Source organism: Pithys albifrons, chromosome 2, assembly GCF_047495875.1.
Source record: "Pithys albifrons albifrons isolate INPA30051 chromosome 2, PitAlb_v1, whole genome shotgun sequence".
NCBI classification, from domain to species: Eukaryota; Metazoa; Chordata; class Aves; order Passeriformes; family Thamnophilidae; genus Pithys; species Pithys albifrons.
Window position 1 is genome coordinate 41,064,422 of NC_092459.1, and position 24,143 is coordinate 41,088,564.

The window sequence follows — 24,143 nt, forward strand, 5'->3', positions numbered from 1 at the left end:
AAATGGTGCTTTATAACTAAACCTTCTGTTCTGTATAAAAGACTGCATATTGTATGGATTTCGAGGTAATTTTCAAAAAGAATGAAAGCAGACAAAGACCTGAACAAGGAAAGTATGCAAGAATTTTCCCATTTCCTTCTGCAATATTAAAAGTTGTGCAGACTGGCTCACAACTCTCTTACTAGCATAATTGTTTAGAACAAAAGGTCACAATAATTTTCTTCCAAAGGCTTTTTAGAGGGTGTAACTGAAGCCAGGTTCTCAACTTGTCTTAAATGTGTGAATGTTTCAAAATGAGTAAGGCTGGTAAATTCCACTTGGTTATCTATTCAAAACAATATGAGGTTTTACTTAGAATATAGATTTTGAATCACTTAGGTGTTTTGAGTTAAAGTGAAAGGAATGCCATTAAAACAGATAAATTACAAGTTTTCCAAAAAGACAAATTAAAAAGGATAAGTAGAACATTTTCGCAAAGATAAAATACACCATACCATAACATAGACCTGAAGAATAATAAGCATGTCAAAATAATAAACTAAATCCCTAAAGAAACCACTGCCCCAAACTCAGAACTTCAGAATCAAGTAACTGGGAAAAGACCTCTGAGATTATCAAGTCCAACCTATGACCCAACACCGCCCTGTCAACTAGACCATCTAAGAGCCACATCCAGTCTTAAACACCTCCAAGGATGGTTACTCCACCACCTCCCTGGGGAGCCCGTTCCTCTTTCTGTATAGAACTTTTTCCTAATGTACAACCTAAGCGCCCCCGCACAGGTTAAGACTGCCCTCTTGTACTACTGCTTGTTGCTTGGCAGAAGAGACTGATGCTTGGCTACAACTTCCTTTCAGGTAGTTGTAAAGATTGGCAAGGTTTCTCTCCAGGCTAAACAACCACAGGCCCCTCAGCTACTTCTCACAGGACTTGTGTTCCAGACCCTTTACCAGTCTCATTGACCTTCTTTGGACAAACGCAGCACTTCAACTTCCTTGCTAAACTGAGGGGCCCAGAAGTTGACACATTACTTGAGGAACTCAAGGTACTATCCCTCTAATCATTTAAAAAACTGATAAACTCTAAATCTTTCCATCAATTTCTTTAACTTCTTTCAAGGACATGCAAACAAAAAACTTTATTTTTTCACCATCTATGTTTATATTTGCTTAGCAACAACAACAAGTATATATCAAATAATCAAGAAGCAAAAATAGGTACATTTATCCTAAAAGATAAAATGTATCATAACAATCTTTCTAATTACTTTATGCTCAGGTTAAATTCAAACTGTATACTAAATGCCTATGTGTCTGTACATCATCACATGCATATACAGAATGAGGGGCTTTTATTCTTTTAATTATACATGACAATATACAAATAGCAGTGACTAAAACTCTGCTAAACTTAAAAATTAAAAAATTAAAACTATCTGAATATAAAACCATACCACAAGATTTTTTTGCATTCTCTGTGTGATTATTATTCAGTTTCAACTATTTATCTATTATTCATTTGTACAAGCACTATAGAAACTTTATTTTTCATAATGGGTTTTAGAATTCTAACACATATTTATAACTGAATTCTCTGCATACATTTTTCATACATTTTCTGACTTTCCCTTGAAGAGAAAGCATTAATAGGCTTCTAAGGAACATAAGCATTGAAAGTGTGCAGATGCCTTTTGTAAATATAGTCCAGAATTACTGGATAACCCATTATTTGGTCCTAGAACTTCCAATTAGAGATCATGCCTTCATATAGAAGAGATCATGAACATATAGTGTTTTCCTGAAATTGCAGCAAAAACTACTGAAAAACATTTTGGATGACAAAGCTTTCTGTTTACATTCCCTATCACTGGCTGATGGTAGGCAGCTAAGTGCATTTTCTTCAGTATTGCAACACTAACATTTTATTCATGTGTTGAATTATCCCAGTAAAAATATAAGCATCATTTGAAAATTACAAGGCTTTCTTTGAAAACCTGAAATGACAAAGTATTTGCACATCATGTTCTTTAAAAGCCTTACTATGTTTTATTGATTTGATGTTACACTTGAAATAAGAAATAAAATTGCCGTAACTATATTTACTTGACATATCTAATTAGTATATCTAATTCAGAAGCATTCAGGATTGCATGTGGAGAATTGACAGCATGTTCACCACACCGTGTTCACAGAACACGATTACTGCACCATGAAATTCAATGTATACCAAAAAAAATAAACAGTAGAGAGCTCTCTGGTATTGATTTCCACACTCAAGCATCAGCTGCATTTACACTATAAATGATAAGGGATCAGGTATGGGAAGTGCCTCTCTGGATTGTAAATTGATCACAGCAGGATCATTTTCTTCCTAATAGGTTTTAAGATTTGCATATCATCTCACTACATTACAGCCCGCACTTGAGAGCATACGGAGTGTGCACAGAGATACTCTTTTGTCTGACTTCTAAAGTTCTCCCTGAACTTTGTGATCTTGGCAGCCTTCCCATTTCCATGTATTAAAATATCACATTCATAGAATGAATTACAATCAAGCTGGAAAGCATATCCGTGATTGTTCAACTTGAGCACAGAATTAAGTGAAGGAGACAAGTTTACACATTTTAATCTTTGAAGAATTGTCTGCTGGTTAGAAATTAATCTGATATTCAGAAGGTCCAGGATCATTTCAGCACACCCTCTACAGTCAGTCTGAATGTCCTTCAGATGTACACTAAAGACAAGATACTCAGAAAATTAGACACAAGTGTTTCATTAGTTATTAGTCCAGATGTGCAAGAAGATGAATTCTTAACGTAGGTTCCTTAGTCTCCTGTTCAACATCAGTAAGAATGAAGTACTTCATATGGGGATTCACATTAGTTACTGGTTGGATACTATCCTACCCACAGAATGGCTTCGTGTCTCATTCACTCACAGGACCTATGTTAATTACATTATCCAAAACAAAGGAGAAGGAGAAATGGAAAAAGAACTGAGTAATGCTTAAAACATAAAAAAAGCAAAAAAAAAGAATTAAAGGTGTTTCAAAATTACTAACCAAGACGTTGTCAGAATATTTCATCAATGTTTATTTGTTTATTGCTATGTTGTTTACTAGTAATGAAAGAGTTTAGAAGTTGTCAATCAGTCCACATATGTGGCATTTTCATAGTTTTAGGAAGAAAAATGGAAAAAACAGCAAAACTACAAAACAAAAAGTGAACAGTAAAAATGCAACTACTAATACTGTTTTGAAGATTCTGTATAGCATGTTATTTGCAACTCACTCTGCAGAGAATGCATTTGTTACTAGGCAACCATTTAGTTAAGTAATTTTATTAGTTTTACTCTGCTTCCAATGAACCCTGAAAATACTGTGATCTCAGTCCTCCATTTAGAATATATTTAAAAAACTAGAAGTACTGAAAAAATGTAATGATGCAGAAAGCACTATTAAAAGCCATATTATTTTCCCTCAGTTAAATATTAAGCATACATTTCTCTGTCTTAAGAAATGACATTTTGCACATATCTATTAAGAGATTTCTATGCCCAGCACAGTGCCATGTCAGTTTTTCCTGACTGACAAAATGCTTTTTCATGTTATTCTTACTCTGCTGTTCCAAAACTAAGAAACAAAAATCCCTTCTACAAATTAGTTTTACTGTTTTACCATAATATGAAAGAACACAAGACATATGACAAACACTATTACCTTTTAAACTCTATGGATATATCACAAAAATGGAAAAACAGTCACATAGCAATAATAAAAAATGAGATCCAGAATGACTCCCTGATATTGCTTCCATGCAAAGTAATAGAAAAGCATCTGAAGACGAAATAAAATATCTGATACATAACATTTTCCAAACAAATGGAGATTAGGTTTTGCTTTAAAAATGTAGTTTGTTTTTAAGAAGTCGTTTTAATAGAACTGCAAAGTTGGGTAAAAGATAACAAGATGGATCTAGACTCATGTAAGACTCATTAGACATATGGCTGCACAACAAACCATTTAAAATTAACATCACACAATATAAGGAAAACATGTATTAAATTTATCACAAGCTGATGAACTGACAGATTTTGAAGGAATGTATAATTGAAAAATAGCAATTAAAAAGGGATTCCTCTAATTGCTTTTTAAACCCAACTCCACTGAATAATTTTATCTACGATACAAAGTAAAAAAATAACCGGTGACAAGAAGAGCAGGTGATTGGCAGAATTAATATAACTTATGTGAGCATCAGCCCTACAGATAAATCTAGGTTAATAGTCCCATTCAAACTAAATTTCTTTTCATTTAGTTCATTCTAAAACAGGCCACATCTGCACAATGAGACACTATTCTCAGGAAACATTCTTATAGCAACGAGTGAATCCTGCAGCAGGGGTAAAATGGTTTGTTTGAGGACTTAACAAACAATGCAAGGTTCGAAGATGATGTGTTAGCAAATTAATTACATGCAATTTTTCAAGGTATAAAAGAGATAGAACTGAGTAATAGAAGGAAAACACCCTAGCTCTATACATGCTCCAACCAGAACTAACACAGAAGTTGTATACACAATTTTGTTGACATGTTTTACAAATAAAATCATGAATATAAGAAAATCCAGTGAAAAAAAGCCCACAATACTATTGTTTGCAACTGAAAAATTATTGCAGAAGGCTTCAGTAGCCTTGTTGGATTCATCCTGTAACAAAACATGCTGAGAAACTTGATTAATCTATGTAGGGAATATCAGAGAGATAAAAATCCACTAGCAGTCACTCAAAATGAGAAAAGAAGAACCAAAAGAAATGCGAGTGCCATTCCAGATCCAAAAGACACGTACAGGAACTACAGTGGGCTACCATAAGGCACAGATAATACAGATCTAACCTGCTGGTTTTAGTTCATTAGCTACCAGTCTCAAGTAGTGTTTCAAAAAACTGATCAAATTTTCATTATCAAGAATAGGATTCCAAGTGCATAAAACTTTCTAATTTCATAACAATTAGACATTTGGCTTTGGGTTAGAAACATCTGAACTTTTGATTTTTAGTAAGAGATAAAAGAGAGGACCAAAAGGACAGAAAAAAAAAGAGGTAGAGGAGCTAATAAGGCACCAGAGATATTGTAAATGCACCCAGAGCTAAGAAAACTATGGCTGAGATGGAAAATTTCCTAAATAAGGTGTCATGAGGACAGAAAGCTCATAAAGGAAAACATGAGAATTTTCAAAGGAAGAAGTTCAGCATCTCATGGTCACTGCAGCCAAGGCCTCACTTCCCCAAGGAGCCCCTCCTTTGTTGATGAGTACAAGGTACAGCACAGCCCAACGCCCTGTTGGGTCCTCTATGGCCTAGAGGAGGCAGTTTTCATCAGTGTATTGCAGGAGTCTCCTGGATTGCTTGTACTGCTGTGTTATCCCATTAGTTATCTAGCAACTTTATTGATCCAATACAAAAACATAAAGCAATTGAAACTTAAACTTGAAGAATCAGACAGTGGCGACAACAATATTTGTATGTCTAAGATGGGAGCTTTGGCACCCCAAAATCTGAGAAAGCTTTTACTATAAATTTTCTCTTATTTAATTTATCATTCATGTACTTAAGAGAAGGCATCAAAACTCATGTATCACTCAAGTATAGTACTCAGTATGCTTTTTGCAAAAAAATATCCATAAGCAGCAAAGAAGTCATCAAAATCTCTGAATAGTTATGACAAAATAATTCAGTGGCCTTTAAAAGCAGTCAATTTTTTTTTCTTTCAAGCTAATAAGCTAAGTAAGTACATTACTGTTGTGTGCAAACTTTTATTAAAAAGTTTAAGCATTTCAGTTTTATATCTGCATTACACTCTGGACTAAAACTTTAAACATCAAAGCTATAAATTGAATTCAAAGAAGTTGTTTGATGTTATACCTACAGTATATAACAGAGCTTAAAGCAATTTTTCCACCAAAATGTTTAGCAAAGTCAATTTAAATCACTTGCAAAAACATTCTTTAAAATTTGAAAAGTGCAAACATGCACAAATATGCTTTTCATTCTGCTATGAGTAAAACTCAGCAATTCCAATAGATATGCTCCTTCCAGGTTTAAATAAAACCTAATTCTAAAAAATGCCATAAGTAAAAATGAGCATGTTAAAGTCTTACAGTAAGTGGTGTGACTCAGTGTTCATCTGGGGGAAAGCACATCAATCATTCAAGTATTTTGAGGCACAAATTAGGACAGATCTGCTAACGCAATAGGATATTCCTGTTTTAAGCATGTATTTGGATAGCTGTATTTGTATCTCATATGAATACAGATCTCAAAACATTCTTTTCTGGCACAGTTGTAGGCCCCAAGTAGCTAGTTGAAAATTAATTCTTACAAACACAAAATTAAAATAATCCATTTTCTGTTTTTTTCCATTATCCATCATCTAAACAAAAGAACCCTCATACCTCCAACAAAACAAGAGATATATGCTTTTTGTCCAAGACAGGGTAACAAACCCTGCAAAATGTAAAAGGCACTGCATTATACATCCTGACCTGCACAGGAATCACGACATTGTCTCATATACAAGGTAGGGAAGTATGATCACATGAAACTAGAGGTACATGCCGTTATTAGAGTCGCTATTAGTGATTTATTGAAAAGGCTAAAGCAGTATTCAAAGGAATTTATCACTGTTGTGTTATAGAAGTGATACAAGAAATGGCTGTTCCAGGTCAGATCAGAAATTACACTACTTCAATGCACTGTCTCCCGCAGGGGCCAAACAGAAAATGGGAAAACATCAATGATATTTACCAGAATAGCTCCCAGTGACTACAGCCCCCAATCTCATCTAGTGACTATTACTCTGCAATGGATTTTTCTTTAAATTACTTGTCTAAACACTTTCTGAGTCCCTCCACTACAAATTAGGAAGAAATAGTCAATATTTCAGATGTCTCAAACCCATATACAAATCAGGTAATTGATTTCAGCAATTACTGCAGTTGTGTAATTGACATAAGGATATTTCAGATTAATACTGTCACTGGGTTTTTTTGTTTGTTTTTCAAGAACTGAACAATTATTCTTACATCTTGTGTGCATGAGTATGATATGCATATTGATATCAATGAAAAGTAAGTTCTAGAGCTACTTTCAGAAGGCTGGTGAGGAGCTTCAAATTACTAAATACAGAAGGACATCCTCCAGGGATGGGTTAGACATCTTGGATTTAGTTACTGCTCCCAGAACATTTAGGAATTTGTATCAAAATGTATAAAACACAACAAAGAAATGCAACAAAATATTTTTGCTTCTCAAACTATCATTAAACACCAATGTGATATTTTTACACTTAGAACATCTGTAACGGTATTTTCACTAAACTCCAGCGAAATTCTTCTAGAATCAGAAATATTATGTTATGTTTTTTATTGACTGAGCAAAAGTTCCAGTAATTCCATCATTAATTATGGATGTATACTGAGGACTTCACGGAATTATGCTGTCAGGCTCAAATACTGAACTATAACATTTCAGTGTAATTAAAAAAACTAATCCTCTTACTATTTGTTTTCATATTAAAAAAGTAAAACAATTGTACAAAACATCTCCTGTTTCTTTGTTCCCAGGCTCTCTGGAAGGTCTGCAATTCAAATTTGTCAGCAACTGTTTCCTACAGCAGACGTCTAAAAAATTCTACATGTAGTTTTGTTTTCTGTTTAACTGGGGGGGGGGGGGGGGGGGCTTAGCGTTTTATAATGTAAATTTTCCCTCTCTTCAACTACCTTCTTGTAATGATTCATAGGGGTCTCCACTACTGCCTTTCTTATTAAAATAGAATAAATACAGTCTTCAGAAACGTTGTGAGATGGTCATTTTCATGATTTGTGTATTGTTTTACTTCCCAACTTTTTCACTTAAGGAGTTGCAACTCAATAGGTTCATCTCCAGATGAATTAAATTCCAACTTGGTAGGTAAAACAAACCTTGAAATCCTAGAAGATTAAAACACCCTTGAGAGCTATTTTTTAAATGAGTGCTGAAACAAAATACTGCTATATTACAATAAAAGCACTAAGGGTAGGATTCAGTACCCAAGATATAATTGCTTTAGACTTTATATTCCTTAAGTTACCTCCATTGGCTTGACAGACACATAAGGGAAGGATCTATTTGTTTCCAAATGAAGCAGAAACAGAATGCCAAGCTGAATAATGCAGGGCAGATAAAATGGCTCTAATTTTGGACAGTTTCAGCCTGTACTGCAAGTCTCACAAAACTTTGCAGTAAAAAATGAATTAAGTCTTGCAGTCTTACTTGAAGAAAATGACCATCATGGTCAGTGCTAAAAGCTGACCGAGGTGCTTTACTTTAAAGACACCTAAGGAAAACAAGGTTATAAAAAATACTTCAGAAAGCAAATACAGTATCAGACACGTTAAACTTTAGTGCCTTTGAGGTAGCCTAAATTTCACGAAGCTCTACTCTCCATAAAAACAGTAATCTTTCAAAGTTCAGCTTCTTCTAAAGAATTATTAGTTATGTTGTTCTTCATTCAGGAACTTTATGGTTGCTGTATTGGATTAGAGCAGACATCCATTTAATTTGGGTCTTAGTAGAGATGGAGCCAGAAGATTCAAAAAGCCTTAACAAGGTTAGTGTAGCCTTCCCAAGAAAAAGAGCATCTTGAAAGTTAAAAGGCTTTAACCATTTAACATACTACAAATAGAGTCAAAACAAGAATAACTGTTTATTTTAATTTTTTACAGGTTACTTGTATTGACATTTTCTAGGCATGACAAAAAAAGAATAATTGCACGCTGTCCTCCCCCTTACCATTATTTATTTATCCTAATCTTTTCCTTTTCCGTCATCCCCAAATCCATGTTTTACTTTACTTCTAAGTGCACATCTCACCACTGAGTCCAATTTCATTTATTGTCTAACTCTGAATTCTTCTTTTGTACAAGACTGAAGAAAAAAAATCCATTTCCTACTTTTGCCATTTCAAATTCTGGTATTTAGAAAGTACCACTAAATCATGGGGAGGGACGATGACCAATTATGCTTAAGTAAAAATTATGTAGTATTTTTCTAGCATTGATGAAAGTTTTACCTAGATTTAAGACACTACTGTTAATTAAAACAAAAAAGAAACTCTCCTAGGAAAACTGTTAATTTAAAATGAGCATTCCCTGTAAGATAATACTCTCAGTTTTGGTTGTGTGTCCTAGTTCAGCAGGAGGGACCAGCTAACCCTGTGTGGGGGTGATCAAAGCTGTGTATTCTACCCCCTCTATTCATTCCCCAAGGTCAATGGGCCATTAGCAGCAGCTGCCCAGGGAGCCATTATCACCTTCACACCCAGCCTGAGGGGGGCGGAGCTGCTAATGGGCCATCAACAGCTCAACACCCCCTGGCTCCCAGAGTTAATCACCCATTGTGTGAGTCCCTGCCCAGGGGGAGGGACTGAGTGCTCCCTGAGGGTACATAAGTGGTGGGTAAGAAGACCTCAGAAACCCTCTCGTCGGATCCAGAGTAGCAGCAGGACCTTGACAGCAGGAGATCACTACTCTCGCCCAGACCACAGCCCTCGCCTGCACCAACAGGTTTTTCTTTTCCTTTTGCTCTGGACTTGGGGGAACCACAGGGGTCTCAGCACAAGGGCAAACAAACCCCCTTGGGTTTGTGCCCCAGGACACTGGGTTACACTGCTGGGGTTTTGTGAGTTGAAAGCAATTTCCCTTGTGTGTCAGTGTATGTATTGTAATATTATTATTAAATTTTAGGTCTGACTTATAATCTCTCTCGTGGTGAGTTCATTTCCCCTGCTGATTCACCTTTAAACCAGCACATTGTGTTTAAACATTTGCCTGATTATTATTTGCTTAAAAGTGTTTAATTTTGGTGTTACTTGTGCATTAAGTAAATTAATCAAATAAATAATAAGTAAAGAAATATCTCTGTAATAAATTATGCATCTTAGGAATCTGATAGTTGATATAATACAGAAGGGAATGTAGAAGACAAAAATTTTTCTTCATTCCTAGTACATTGTCATAAAAAAGAACAGCTGTAAAAGAAATTGCTAACTGCCTAAGCATTTTCATTCATTAGTCTAAGGATTTTACCTTTTACAGTAATATCTATTTTTATTGACCAGAATAAAATTATTGTGAAGACTTCTTCCCTCTTACCTGTCGTAAAGTACGTGCTACTATACTTTCAAGTACTGGTCCTCTGTCTTCATGCAGTAGATGAACTTCATCAAGAATCAGGAGTTTTACCAGCTGAGAGAGGGCTACATCACCGACACTTTTCCTTGTCACTACATCCCATTTCTCTGGAGTAGTCACTAGCATCTAGTAAGGCACAAAAATAAAAAAGGAAACATTAAGCATTTACAAATGAAAATGCAGATACAAATTTATAGAAATACAGTAATTTAACATACAGCAGAATAAATGCAATGTTTTACCTACTATAAACACCAGAGAGACACAGCTTGCTCCATCTACATGTGTTGGATGGCCATTAGTAGGATTTAGTATGGAAAACCATATGAAAATATCAACTAATAACTTCAAGCTACTGTGTGTCATTTGTATACATTTTCCACATGGAAAACTAAGCAGCAATCCAGATCAACTGCTTATATAATCATTTCATGTTTGCATGCCACTAAAATGATCTCTGATAAAGTATTTCTAACCTTCAACCCAGCATAGTTAAACAACTAAGACTCTCCCCTCATGCCTAAGCTTGATCTGATAGTTCCCCATGAAATGCTTTCTCCATAAGGCATACTTTCAAGTTGAACATTTTGATATCTTGATCCTTGCATGAGCAAAACAAATCGAACAACTTCCACCAGTCCTGGATAACACAACTTCCAAACTTCATTGTTTCATGTCTGTTTTACATCTCTATTATTATGGTGCCATTTCTTGCATGCTGTTGCAATGGATTCTCTTTTTGCATCAGAAGAGACTCTCAAACAGATAAGACTGAGGTACATTCAATCTTTAGTTGCCAAAAAAACTATTGTACCCTTCATCCCCCACAATGACAACAAACTCAGCAGTCACTTCATGTGACCTTAACTCAAGAAGAAAGAAGATGTAAAATCAAAGTGTACACTCTAAAGAAAACAATTCATTCCTCAACCCCAAAAATTCTCAGCAATTATTTCAATCAGAAATGCAGATTTCTCATATACTAGTCAAAAAAACTAATTTCCTATTTAAGAGCCAACTACCAACATCCATAGAACTGAATATCATCCACTGAAATTTAGTAAAAATTTGTCTGCAACTTATGACTATGATTTAAGAGTGATTATTTATTAACTATTTTTAAAAATATCTAATGAATCATTATCTATCACAGCTTGAGGGTTTTGGGACAGGCACAAAGCTTAACTTATACGCTCACTTATTTTACAAAAAAAACCCCCAACAATTTAAGATTACTAAATAAAGGTTACTCTGGAACTTTGAACTTAGAAAATAAAGAGGAAAATTCAGATTCTGATGTTTCAGATGTCTGAAGAAAAAACTTTACAAATTGGGCAAATTTTTTTCAGATGACATCTAGAGGAAAATGAGTTCTTTAATGAGTAAAAGATAATAGGGGATTTTTGATTACCTTGATTGAAATGAAATTTTTAAAAAATTCAACTACCAATCTTTGAAAGTTATTAAGAACATGCAAAGTGGGGAAAATTCTAAGAGCTTTCATAAACACACATGATACTAACAGAAAACACAAGCAATGATAATGAAAATGTAAGTGGTTCATGTTCAGAAACAAGTTTGTCAACTTGCGGCAGAATCTAAAGAACAGGACAATTTGCTTTCTAGAATTCTACTGACATTGAGATTGTTGATTGGAATTTAATCAAACTATTATATCCTATAAGAGAATTGATGTTTCAAATGTTATGTAGATGTCCAAATTAGTTTTATGATGGAACTTTTAAAGCAGAAATTCTAAACTGGAAGAACTTCCCAGCTCTAGGAGTATACCTTTATTTGATAAAGTATTTCTAATTAAATTAGCAAATTTTATCCCCCAAACATGTGGGTCAGTTTCTTCTAACAGATTTTAATTCCAAGGTTATTTTAATACAAATTTTTGTATCATGGCTTTTGACTCTTAAAGCAGTATTACACCCATACTTTTCCTATCAATAAATCTTTTTTCTGTCATTTTTACTTGAAGAAAAAGAAAGGGAAAGGAAAAGAACATATTTTAAGATTTAGTATTTGGTGAAACCATGCTTCCTGTGACAAATAAGAACTGAGTCTACAAGTAGATAGGAAAACATGCATCTGATGCCTATCGGTTCTTTCATAATATCAGTAGGCTTTCTTTTAAATTTAGATGATCAGAAATAAAACATTAAGGCAACACACAGTTCAGTTTTACAGATTATAATTCTTCTACAGTAAATAAAATAGTTAGTTCGTAAAAAAGTTTACACAAAACTGTTTTCATTTACTCAGCACTTGCTATATTCTAAGCAGCCATGCAGAATACAAAAAAATCACATAAATTAAAAGATTTGACCATATGCTATCACTATTCAGTCTCAAATTCAACTAAATAACCCAACAGAATATTTGATTAATAACATTTTTTTCTCAAAAACCCCCTTGTTATTGTGAGAACATAATGTATAAATAAGAAAAATAAAAGATGGCTGCATTAGATCCCAGACTGACAAAAAAAAGAACATATCAAGGACGTGACCTCCAAATGTGGTGCTGTGAGATATTCAAATGGTTAACATTAATGTTAGTACTAAAATCAGTTTCTTAACACAGAGATTATACAATGGAAATGGTAAAAACACTGGTAATTATGAATAATGCTTCAAGGTCCAGGCTAAGAAAAGCAGACACAGAGAGCTAGCAGAGACTTAAAAAACCTTTACGAAAATTGCTAGTCCATATTTGAGGAAGCACATTTGTCCTTATCAGAACATTCAATTAACTCAAGTACCATCAGCATAATATTAACAGCTTTTAGAAAGCAAATGACTTGTTTCCTTACTATTTTTGAAACCTGGCTTGGTAGAGTTCACAGCTACAGACTCAAACAACAGCTGGGGCTGGAAGGGATCTCTGGAGGCTATCTTGCCCAACACACCTGTTCAAGCAGGGCCACTTAGAAAGAGTTGACCAGGAACATATTGAGACAGCTTTTAATTATCTCCAAGGAAGTTCAGTCACCCTCACCATAAAAAAGTGTCTCCTTATGTTGAGGCATGACTTCTTGTGTTTCAGTTTCTGCCCATTGATTCTGGCCCTGTCACTGGATACCACTGAGAGGAGCCTGGCTCTGTCCCCTCTGCACTCTCCCTTCAGGTATTTACAGACATTGATGAGCTTTCCCCTGAGCCTTCTCTTCTCCAGGCTGAATGGTCTCAGCTCTCAGTCTTTTCCCATGAGGCGCTCCAGTTCCTTCTTCATCTTTGTGGCCCTTCAATGGACTCTCTCCACTATGTCCATATTTCTCTTCTACCGAAGAGCCCAGAACTGGACATGTTATTCCAGGCATGGCCTCAGCAGTGCTGAGTATAGGGGAAGGATCACCTCCCTTGACCTGCTGGTAACGTTTTCTCTATTGTAATACGGGCATATTGCCACCTCTTGTTCAACATTGATGTCCACCAGGAGCCCTAGGCCCTTTTCTGTCAAGCTGCTTTCCAGCTGTTCAGTCTCTAGCATACCCTTGGTGCATGGCGTTATTCCTCCCCAGATGCAGGACTCTCCAACTTGCTTTTGTTGAACTTCCTGAGATTCCTATCAGACCATTTCTCCAGCTTGTCAAAGTCACTCTCAATCACAACACAATCCTCTGGTGTATCAGCCACTCCTCACAGTTTTGTATCATCAGCAAACCTGCTGAGGTTACAACCCACCCCACTTCCAGATCATTAATGAAGATGTTAAATATGACTGGACCCAGTATTAACCGCTGGGAGTACACAACTAGTCACTGGCTTTCAATTAGAATTTGTGTCAATAATCAGCACCCTCTGGGCCCAGACATTCAAGCAGTTTTCAGTCCACCTCACTGTCCGCTCAGTCAACCCATACTTCAACACCTTCTTTATGAGGATCTCAAAGAAAACACTATTAAATACTTTAATTAAATCTAGGTAGACAATATCCACTGCTTTCCCCACATCTCCCTGGCCAGTCATTTCAAGAAAGAAATTTATCAAGCCAGTCGTACACGACTTCCCCTTGGTGAAGCCAAGTGGACTACTCATGATATGATTTTCTTGTTTTTCATGTGCCTGGAAACTGTTTTTAGGATTAGCTGCTCCACCACCTTCCCATGTGAGGCTGACCAGTCTGGCATTCCTGGGTCCTACTTCTTGCCCTTACTGATAATAGTCTTTGGTCACTTCTCCCAATTACAGTGGTTGATCAAAGATTATCAAGAGTGACATTGCAATGACATGAACCAGCTTCCTCAGTAGTTGTGGGTGCAACCAATCAGAAACTAAGGACATATGTGTCCCCAGTTCTCACAAAGAGACATTGTGATATTACAGAAAAAGATGTTCTTGTCCTGCAATATTTAAAACTTGACACATGAAAGACTGAGTCCCTAGTATCAGAGAGTGGTGGTATGTGGTGGGTATTTCCCTGTTTCGCTTAAATATTACTGGGTTAATTTTGTTAGCAAATACAGATTTTTCAAATGCTTGTACAAAATAGTACGTGTAAGAATGTATGTCCATAATTTATGAACTGAATTGTAACACTATGACAGATGTAACTGTTAGCACTTTAAAACGAGTCATGTCAACCACAAAATATTAGCAGCTGTACTTCCACAGAAGATTAATTAGCAAACAGTGAGGGAATATATTTAGCTATGCATATTAAGGCTTTAAGGTGTGAAATACTACAAATGCAACCTACTTAGCTAATTTGCTAAATCTCACTTGGCAATGTTCAAATTGCAGCTTTTTTAATGTCAGTCATGTTATCAGGATATATATTTAAAATTATATAATTAATTTTTCTGTTTCTGCGTGATGGCTAAATATTCGTCATAATAGTCTTTTACTTTGATCTTGTTTTAAAATAGCAATGTTCTCAAAGCAACGACCTGACTTAAAGACTATACTAAATGAGTCAGTATATCAAATAAGAGAGATCTCCAGAGAATATTTTGCTGGAGAATATGACTGGGTCTTACACTTATTTTTCAGATAGAAATTATATTTTGGGAAAAAATTCTCAAACACCACCTTCAAAAAATAGCTTCGTAGTTGTAAAATGTAAATTGAACTCAAAGATATAAAATGCTTTTTAAAAATATCAGCTAAAAGATAATGCTGTCAGGAAATGCTAAGAAAAATAATTTTTTTTCAATTAAAATAATAAAATAGAATTATGAGCATCTCATTCTTAGTATTAAATGCCGTAGTAGCACTTCTTTTTATAATTAATTTTCAGAGACAAGATGTTTTATCCTCAAAGTTTTAAAATCAAAACTCAGACTCAGCAAAAGGATTGTGCTTTCTGTCTGGGGGCAAGAGAAGGACACAGTAACCAAGTATTGAAACATGTTTTTAATATTTTCTCTGTTCCCACTGACCTGAGTTCTCAGCACACTGAAAAGTACGTTCATTTATATTGCTATTTCACCACTTCACCTCTTTCAGTATTGAAATAGCTAGAAAATAAAGTGTCACATTTGCTTAATGAACTACAACTCATGCAAGACATTTCAATCTGGTTTTTTTGTATTAGAGTATGGTTGAATAGAAATGGGTTAATTGTCAATATTTTGACTTTCAAATTTCTCTAAGCACATACACTTCTCTTTTTCCAATGTTTTCTTGATTATCATTAGTTATTCCACACCAACTTTTTTTACTAGGGAAAACATAGGCTTTTCACAAACTCTACTGTCTTAGGTGAGTACTCACACTCAATTTCACTATTACACCACAAGAGGTAACAATTAAAAAAACATCTGTATATTTCAACTCAAAATTATCTCATTTAGCTTTGGGGTTATTTAACATATTTCCACATCACTTTAGATAATGTTCAGGTAAGAACTCAAACAAAAAAGTTTAATTACTTCACTTTTAAAAATTATGTCAAAAGGGACAACACTAGCTCATAACTTCAACTGACAAAATTTCAAGAGACCGTGAAAACGCATTTTTCCATAATTGCATGATTTGCTAATTATTTTTGTCAGTTTCTCTTCAATCCCCTTTGAAGCCAGATTTCATGGTAAGAGGAAGGTATATTTTCACCAAAGTTTCAGAGGATCAACACAATGAATAATGCTAGGGTTGTTGTTTTTTAGAGTTTTCTTAACCTGAAAAGCCTTACAGTCTTACTAAAATCAAATGATCTTCAATTAATTTCCAAGAGTCCAACACTAACTTCTAGCAGTTGTGCATAGGTTGAAAGTTTATCTTTTCAATAGCTTGCTTTCAATCCTTTGATTTTTTTCCTACTGTTTTTTACACACCTTGCACATGACTAGTATCTGATTGCTGCTTGAATAATTAGTACACACACTCTGAGGTAATCTCCTCAAATTTACACTTCCACAGGACCAAACATATACAAAATTTTTTCAGAACAAACTATATAAAATAGTTATAACACTACATACTACAAAATTCACTGCTTTTAAGTTCTTAAAGACCACTTTTGAGAAGTTTTTTGCTCTTTAGTCATTTCAGCCTTTAAGTATGTCTGTCACTTATCTGACCTGCTGTCTCTTTCATACACACAACAATAAATCAAAACTCAGACACATACTCATCTCAGCCCCAACTTTCTAACTACTGTGATTTCCATAAAATAATCAGTGCCAGATATTATCAAACTAAAATATGTAAGGAACTGGTTGACTCAGATCTCAGCTTAAACATGAATTAGGATGATAGGAGAAACGGACTGGTGTTCTATTTGTTTTAGACAACATGCCATTCTGATTACAAAAAAGAAGAGTTGCTAGTAAATTGTTTGGTAAGTAAAATTAAGTTCTTTCTGCCCCATTATCTTAAAAGTGAATTCTTGAAGAACTCTACTGTACAGCTGTTCAAACCTTTCTGGAAGGTAAGACACCAATAGTGAAGCAGGCATGCATAGCAGACTTTAAACATGTTCTCATTTTAAGTTTTTGCTCTATCAGGCCTCGTAACAACCTAAATTTTGAAACTGACAATGGGTTTATATGTTTGCATATTGCAACTGAGTACTGGCCAAATAATACCTTTGGCAATTTCTCTTGAAACAGATTTTATAAGTACTTACTCTTGATGCACATGATAAACAGAGTTCAACTATTATGTAACTAAAAGTGTTTTGAATGAATTGATGAAATTATTACAATGGAAAGACATTGTTAAATTTCTTACATTAAAGATTTTATGGATATTCATGAAAATAAAAATGAAACATTCCCAACAGTGGGAACAGAACATTGAAAACTAGTCTGCAGTAACAAGCCACGTTCAGAAAAGCAGATCTGGCTGCCAGTGAGCTGTTCAATTAAACAATTTTTACAAAATTAATATGAGTAAAGGTTTTTTCAGAATTACAAAACTGGTATCAACCATGAGATTTTAAGTCCAAATAAAGAGCTGTCAATCTTACAGCCACTAGAATTAGCCAGTAAAACAATCCCAGAGGGTAAATCTGAACTTGATTGATGAATTTAAAGATTTGAATTGAAAAGTCACAAAAATGGAAAAAAGTGTACAAAATTCTGAAGGACCAAAAAAGAGGATGTACAAAACAATTTTTTTTTAAAAAATCTCTCTTACAACTTCTTAAAGCAGTTGCTCCACCTCCCAAACACTTCATCTTCAGCCTGACATTCTCTTACATTATTTAATTTTCCTTCTACTTTGATCACAAATGAGTTGTGAATAGCAATTCTTTATAAAATGTTTCCCTGAATCTTTCTAACTTAAAATGTTTGATTTTTAAATTTATTTTTAGGGTCTTTTTTAGTAGGCTCATGCAAACGTTATGCTAAGAACTGTTAGAAATGGCAAGCCGGTGTGCAACTGCATGTACAAGTTTTCATAGAAGATGGAGGAAACATCTTTTTGGGGAATTTTCAGAGAAGAATTCAAATACCTGACATCAGAAATAACAACTTTTATCAACACTGGTCAAATTTAACATTTAGCCGTGATCATTACCTAAAAGAACCAAACACAGCAACAGATTTGTTCTCATCTAGGCAGGAACAGGTAAGTACTTTGCTATGGTACATCAAATTTTTCTACTACAACACACCTTTAACACCATAGAATCCATAAAGTCATCATTCTATAGGGCTGTAAGAACCTCTACTACATAGGTTCTTTTGTTGCATTGATAAATGCTGCAGAATGCAAGTCCTTTCTAGTAAAGCATCACAGTACTATTCTCTATCATTTGTTTATGTCCATGCCCTGTGAGTAGTATTTTAATAAGTGGTTATGTAGATTTCTGGAATATAAAAAGTGGAAAAGGATCTTGTACTGAGACTGGGTGGTGCTGATATTCTGAGTATCATTCCAGAAATAGGTGTGCATGCTGACATACTGTAAACAGAGCAGCAGTTCTACAGTGTCTTTCCTTAACACAAGATGTAAAAATGTGTTCCTCTACTATATCATAATTATGAAAATACATACAATGATACACACACATACTTTCAAACATTTGACCTTTGAGTTTGAATTCATATTATTGTACATGCTGACCCTTTGGATCTATCATGCTTTCTAGAAAGAAACTGTGGAATAAATTCAAGGTTATAATGAACAAATCCAGAGGATTTGCATGAGGGAAATATTACAGATATTAAACAATCACAGTAGTAACGGTTATATGTTATGGGAAGTTTCCAAAATGAAATTATCTTCCCAAAGCTGGATCAAGATCCATGAATAGGTCACAACCATATGTAATTGCACATCAGCAACGCAATAGAGATATTTTAATATTTAACATACCTATATAAAAGCACTACTTCCCCTTTGAAACTATGATAAATAAACAGGAAATACTTTATTTACATTTCTCTATGAAGTTCACAATATTGTCTCTTAAAACATTGATTAAATCAACACATTTCCACTTAATGTCATCCTTTATTTGCTTTATCCTTGTAACATTTTTCAACTATTTTCATTTTCCATTAACATTTCTTTGTACCTTTCCCACTTTGCATTAAGTAACTTTCTTAACATATCATTATCCTTAGAAAAGAAAAAAGAAAACTGAATCTCATTATAACCCCACTCCACCGATGCCTGTGGCTATGTAAAATATCTGTCCTCTAAAGACTACCTCCTGTGCTCTGCCTGCTCAACGACCAATGATGCTGGAGTTACTTGCTTTGCTGTCAGCAAAAAAAAGTCTCATTGAAGATACCACAGCCTTAACTAAGGAGAGGCAAAGACCGAAACAGCTAAAATGCAACCTGGAATTAACTGAAATATATATCGTGCATTAGAAAATGCATGTTAGGTATTTCAGAAATTTGCCTTTTGACAACATAAAAAAATGATTAGATACAACTGGAAATTATTTTATCATTTGCAGTGATTAAATGTGATGAAATCAAGCATCGTTTGAAACATGGGAATTCAGTAAACTTGCAAAAAGCAAAATTTTTTGAAGTGCCTCAATGAAGACAGAGAAGAAACACTTTTAAGTTAAAGAAAAAACATAATGTATGCACAAAACATAAGCTCTAAGGATGTAATAGCTTTGGAAAATATGGAACCAGCCTCTTGCTATGGTCCTCTAAAAAATTTGTCTCCACCACAGTGATTCACCATGGATGGACAGCAATGAAGAATTCCAGTCTAGCCACTGCTGCTTTCTCATTAATATTCAAGGACACTCTCTCAAAGGTCTGCTTCTGTAGATGTCAATTAATAGAACTTCCTTGTCTTTATTGTTTTCACCTTGCTCCTGGTCTTCTCTATTCTCCTTCCTTTACACACATCTACAACTTCACCTTACCACACTTGGAAACAGCATTTGAGAATAGGTGGTTGATCCCAGAGGAAGCTTTGCTCAGTCACAGCCAGCACTCCTCATCTTCTGAAAGCTTTTTGGCAAAGGGACATGAGCAACCTACACAGTTTACTCTATTCATGCTGTGACTATTTATCTTGGTGCTTTGCTCTGGCAGCAAATTCACTGCAAGATCTTTACTTCTGCACAAATGCAGACACAGAAACCTGCACACAACTACACATATCCATCCACAGCAGACTCATTGGAATGCAGCATTGGAATGCAAATTGTGTAGGGGGAGCTGTTATGCTGGGGCTTTGTACTATTTGAAAATATTTCCCTTCTGATCAGTGATGATTTGGAGCTACTCACAAATTTTAATATTAGATACTTGATATCACACCCCATGAGGGACACGGTTTGAGGTAAAACTTCATCAAAACATGTTACAAGCGTGGCAACCTGCAAGCCACTTTCATAATGCTGTTTGCATTCCTCTTTTTATTGCACTCTGAGTGATTTATTCAAGCGTTTCACAAAGCCTCATGTGAGCTGGAGCTCATGCAGGGAGTGAAATAAACATACAGAAAGTAAGAGAGCAGCAACTCAAAACAAGAATCTCAGGTAGGAAGTAATAAATAATGAATACAAGTATTTTGTTCTTCATAGAACAGAAACAACGATCTGACAAAGTGTTTTACACAGTTAAAACAGAATTATGTTTCCAGTAAAGCAGATTCCTTACCATACAAAGATATGCAGATGAGCAGTATGCCCATTTGGGTGAACAGATGATGTTATAACAAATCTTAACGCGTATTTGTGGTCTAAATAATGTCAATAAAAGATCATATATTTATATATATAAATGAGTATGTTAGAAGGATTCTGCATATTAGCAACAATTAGCAAGTCACCAAAGCTAATACTCATAATCAATCAACAACAGATATCTACAAGGGAACAATAAAAATTGTAACAGATGCCATTGAAATGGCAAATAGCTTTCTAACTGAAGAAACATTAACTTTGGACAGCATACTTTATTTTATCACTTAATCCTAGGAATGCACAATAATTTAATTCCTTTGCAGAACCCAGCAAGTCCACCTAAGGTGAAGGTAACATTGACAATGCATCAGTATGCTGCCTTAGCAGAGCAAGATATTTATGACACATCTAACACTTAGAGATGAACTGATTTTTTTCAATATTACTTTATTTGTTGTAGACTCAGTTTCACGGTTATGACTAAGAGATTTTTAAGTTTGCATGTTGATTTAAAATTTTATGCTTTCAAGGTAATCCTGGATGTCCCAGAGATTACAAAATTCACTTATAAATTCCAAAAGCACTTTTACACCTCAACACAATGGACTTTGATCCAGGCAAAATAACCTGGACAACCTCAGTACAACCAGTTAGTATGATGAATTAGATAGAAAAATTCCTTTTTGTTGTTACAGTGAAAGCCCTGAAGTTTTAACATTCTTTCTAAAAGAATATGAAGCTTCCATGTGGAGTAGTTACATTAATCTGAGAGGAAACTGGAAAATGATATACATTAGGATCACAACAGCTGTACTGAGAAATAGTAGGATATGAGCACCTGCTCTCTGTATTTTTTCCCCATAATAAAACAGTCTGTTTAAAGTAATTAAAAACGTTATTTTAAAAACCATAGTGAGGAATAGTTAACACACTTTGTGAAAATTATCTTTTATACTGTAAAATATTTAATTAGCCACTCAGACTTCAAGTTTAAATAATAATCTAAATGTTTTAAAGGAGTTTGATCCAAAACATTGACCTCTTTTCCTCTTTGCTGTTAATCAGTTCACCAATTATAGTTTTACTAACCTCTGATATACTACTGTCAGGTCTGATTGATGCCAAAAGCTCCCTTAATCAGATCTGACAACTTTCAGCAAGTGCTTGTCTCCTGAGACACTAACAATCAGCCTGCATGTTTTCAAATCTTCCCAGTGTTATTTTGCACTTGCTTCTCCCCCAGCCCCTTTTTCATAGCTAACAGAGTTACAACAGAATAACAACAAAAAAAAAAGACTGTAGAATATATTGGTGCATGTTTTCATATACCATTATAGAAATATTTGGGCAAAAACTGATAGTTTGTTCAATAATTTACAAGGAAAAAGAAAACAAGAAGTTTCAGAGAAATGCAATAGCTGTTGCTTGGTTGGTGGGTTTTTCTGTTTATTAGTTGTGGGGTTTTTATTAGTTGTGGGGTTTTATTTTCCCCCTTTTTACTTTTTTCTCTCATACCTGCAAGAAATGGGTTTCAAAGTCATTAGTCCTCTCTTCTACAAGGAAACTTTAGGCTCAGGTTGCACAACTTCAGGAGACAAAGATAAAAGACTATCTCAGTTCCCAGTTTTTCCAACTTATTTATACTGACACACTTTAAAGGCTTATCACAGTGGTCCTGCATATCTTGGTAACTGTAAATACAAAAATTTCAGAACAACTCTTGTTGTCATAATGTTTACATTTTACGATTAGCCATTTTCCCCCTCTGTTCTGCTCCTGTCAAGCCTCACCCCGAGATGCGGATTAAACCAACATGAAGTGAAAAAACATGAAAGTGCAGCAGTGTCATTTTGTTCCAAATAGCCTTTTCCACATACCTTTACTCAGTTCTATTTTCTATCACAGATTTGTATTCACAAGAAATCAAGTCGTGTTTTTATCCCAAAGTTTTTTTCAAGAATCAATGCAAATCACTGATATGGATGCATATTAAGTTTAAGATGAAAAAACGTTCCTTGGTTTGGCTGAGATGATGATATTAAACAGACATTGCATTAAAATCAATTTTGTGACACTTGTTCACAAAACCACAACTCAAATACCGATGCATTTGCTTGCATGCAAATGTCATTTCACAAAATTTTCTTGCAAGTCTACATTGCAGAGAAAGTTATGTATGCTAACATTGATGATAACCAGTGTTGAAGGTGATTGTAACGGACCTACAGTATGAATGTGAAATTTATATTTTCCAAGTGCATTAACAAAAAACTAGAATACCCTTTGGATTTCAGCAGAATTCTTTAAGTATCAACAGGAAATATTAACAGTTTGCCATTGGAATGAAAGGATCAAATCACACAGAGTTCCACAAGAGTCTATCCAACTCAATACTATGGCATATTTTTATGAGTAATCCTAATGATAAAGATTATACCCAGTAAACTTTAAAGTGATATTATGCTGTACAGAGCTGTAAACACATTGAAGGATGGAGTAAAATTTTTAAAATGTCTAAATATCTTAAAAAACAGATGCATTAATGCATGAGTTAGTATTTCAAGATTCTTCAGTGAGGGTAAGATTTATCTTGCCTATCTTACCTGTTACTTTGCAAAATCACCCTCAAAACTAGCTGGTACATTTCATCCAAATATGAATCAGTCTTAGAAATCTTTTCTGTATAGTGTTCCCCTATACAAGTCTGTGCAACCAGTTCAGACCAGTTTTTACACGGCTAAAGCCAAAATAGACTAATCTGACCCTTAGGAATAATTATCACAACAAATGCAGGATGCAAAACAACTGGCAAGATAGTACCTGGACAGTGAAAAGAACAAGAGCAGATCGGTCTGCCCATGTACCAAAAACGTTCTGCTGTTGCAAAAACTGAAACCTTCAAAGAAAAATGCTGTTATTTGGACATGCTAAATAAACCTTTCACTCTGCTCAGCAGCAGTATGATCTTGGGGCAATACATTATGTTCTGGGAAACTTATTTCAAAAAGTGCAAACCACCTGAAAGTCCAGAAGTGAAAAATGAGAATGACTAAACATAAATGAAGCATGACCTTTACAAAGTTTAAATTAGCTGATGCTTAGGCTAAATAAATGTGACTGAACAGAGATAACTACAGCTGTAAGAGTCTTCAAAGAGCAAATAGCAGTGGCTGGGGAAGACAGACATTCAGATAAGGAAAGTTGCAATAAAATTTGTTTAGGATTTAGGTTGAAAATATATTTCTATTTAAAAAAAAATAAATCTTCCAATAGCAAAACAGGTAAACCCTGATGGAGATTTCCCAAGAAGGTTAGGAGAGCTCCATGATGAGGGAGTTGTAAAGCAATATTTATC

At 34.7% G+C, this 24,143-nt stretch overlaps 1 protein-coding gene across 2 annotated transcripts in view; it reads right to left on the minus strand.

Moving 5' to 3' along the window:
* Positions 1 to 24,143, minus strand: part of ASCC3 (activating signal cointegrator 1 complex subunit 3) — a 266,328-nt gene that overhangs the window by 152,961 nt on the left and 89,224 nt on the right. For both annotated transcript variants that reach the window (XM_071548808.1, XM_071548809.1), the window contains one exon: positions 10,190 to 10,354. In XM_071548808.1, the coding sequence (XP_071404909.1) occupies positions 10,190 to 10,354 (165 nt within the window). The remainder of the gene's footprint in view (positions 1 to 10,189; positions 10,355 to 24,143) is intronic.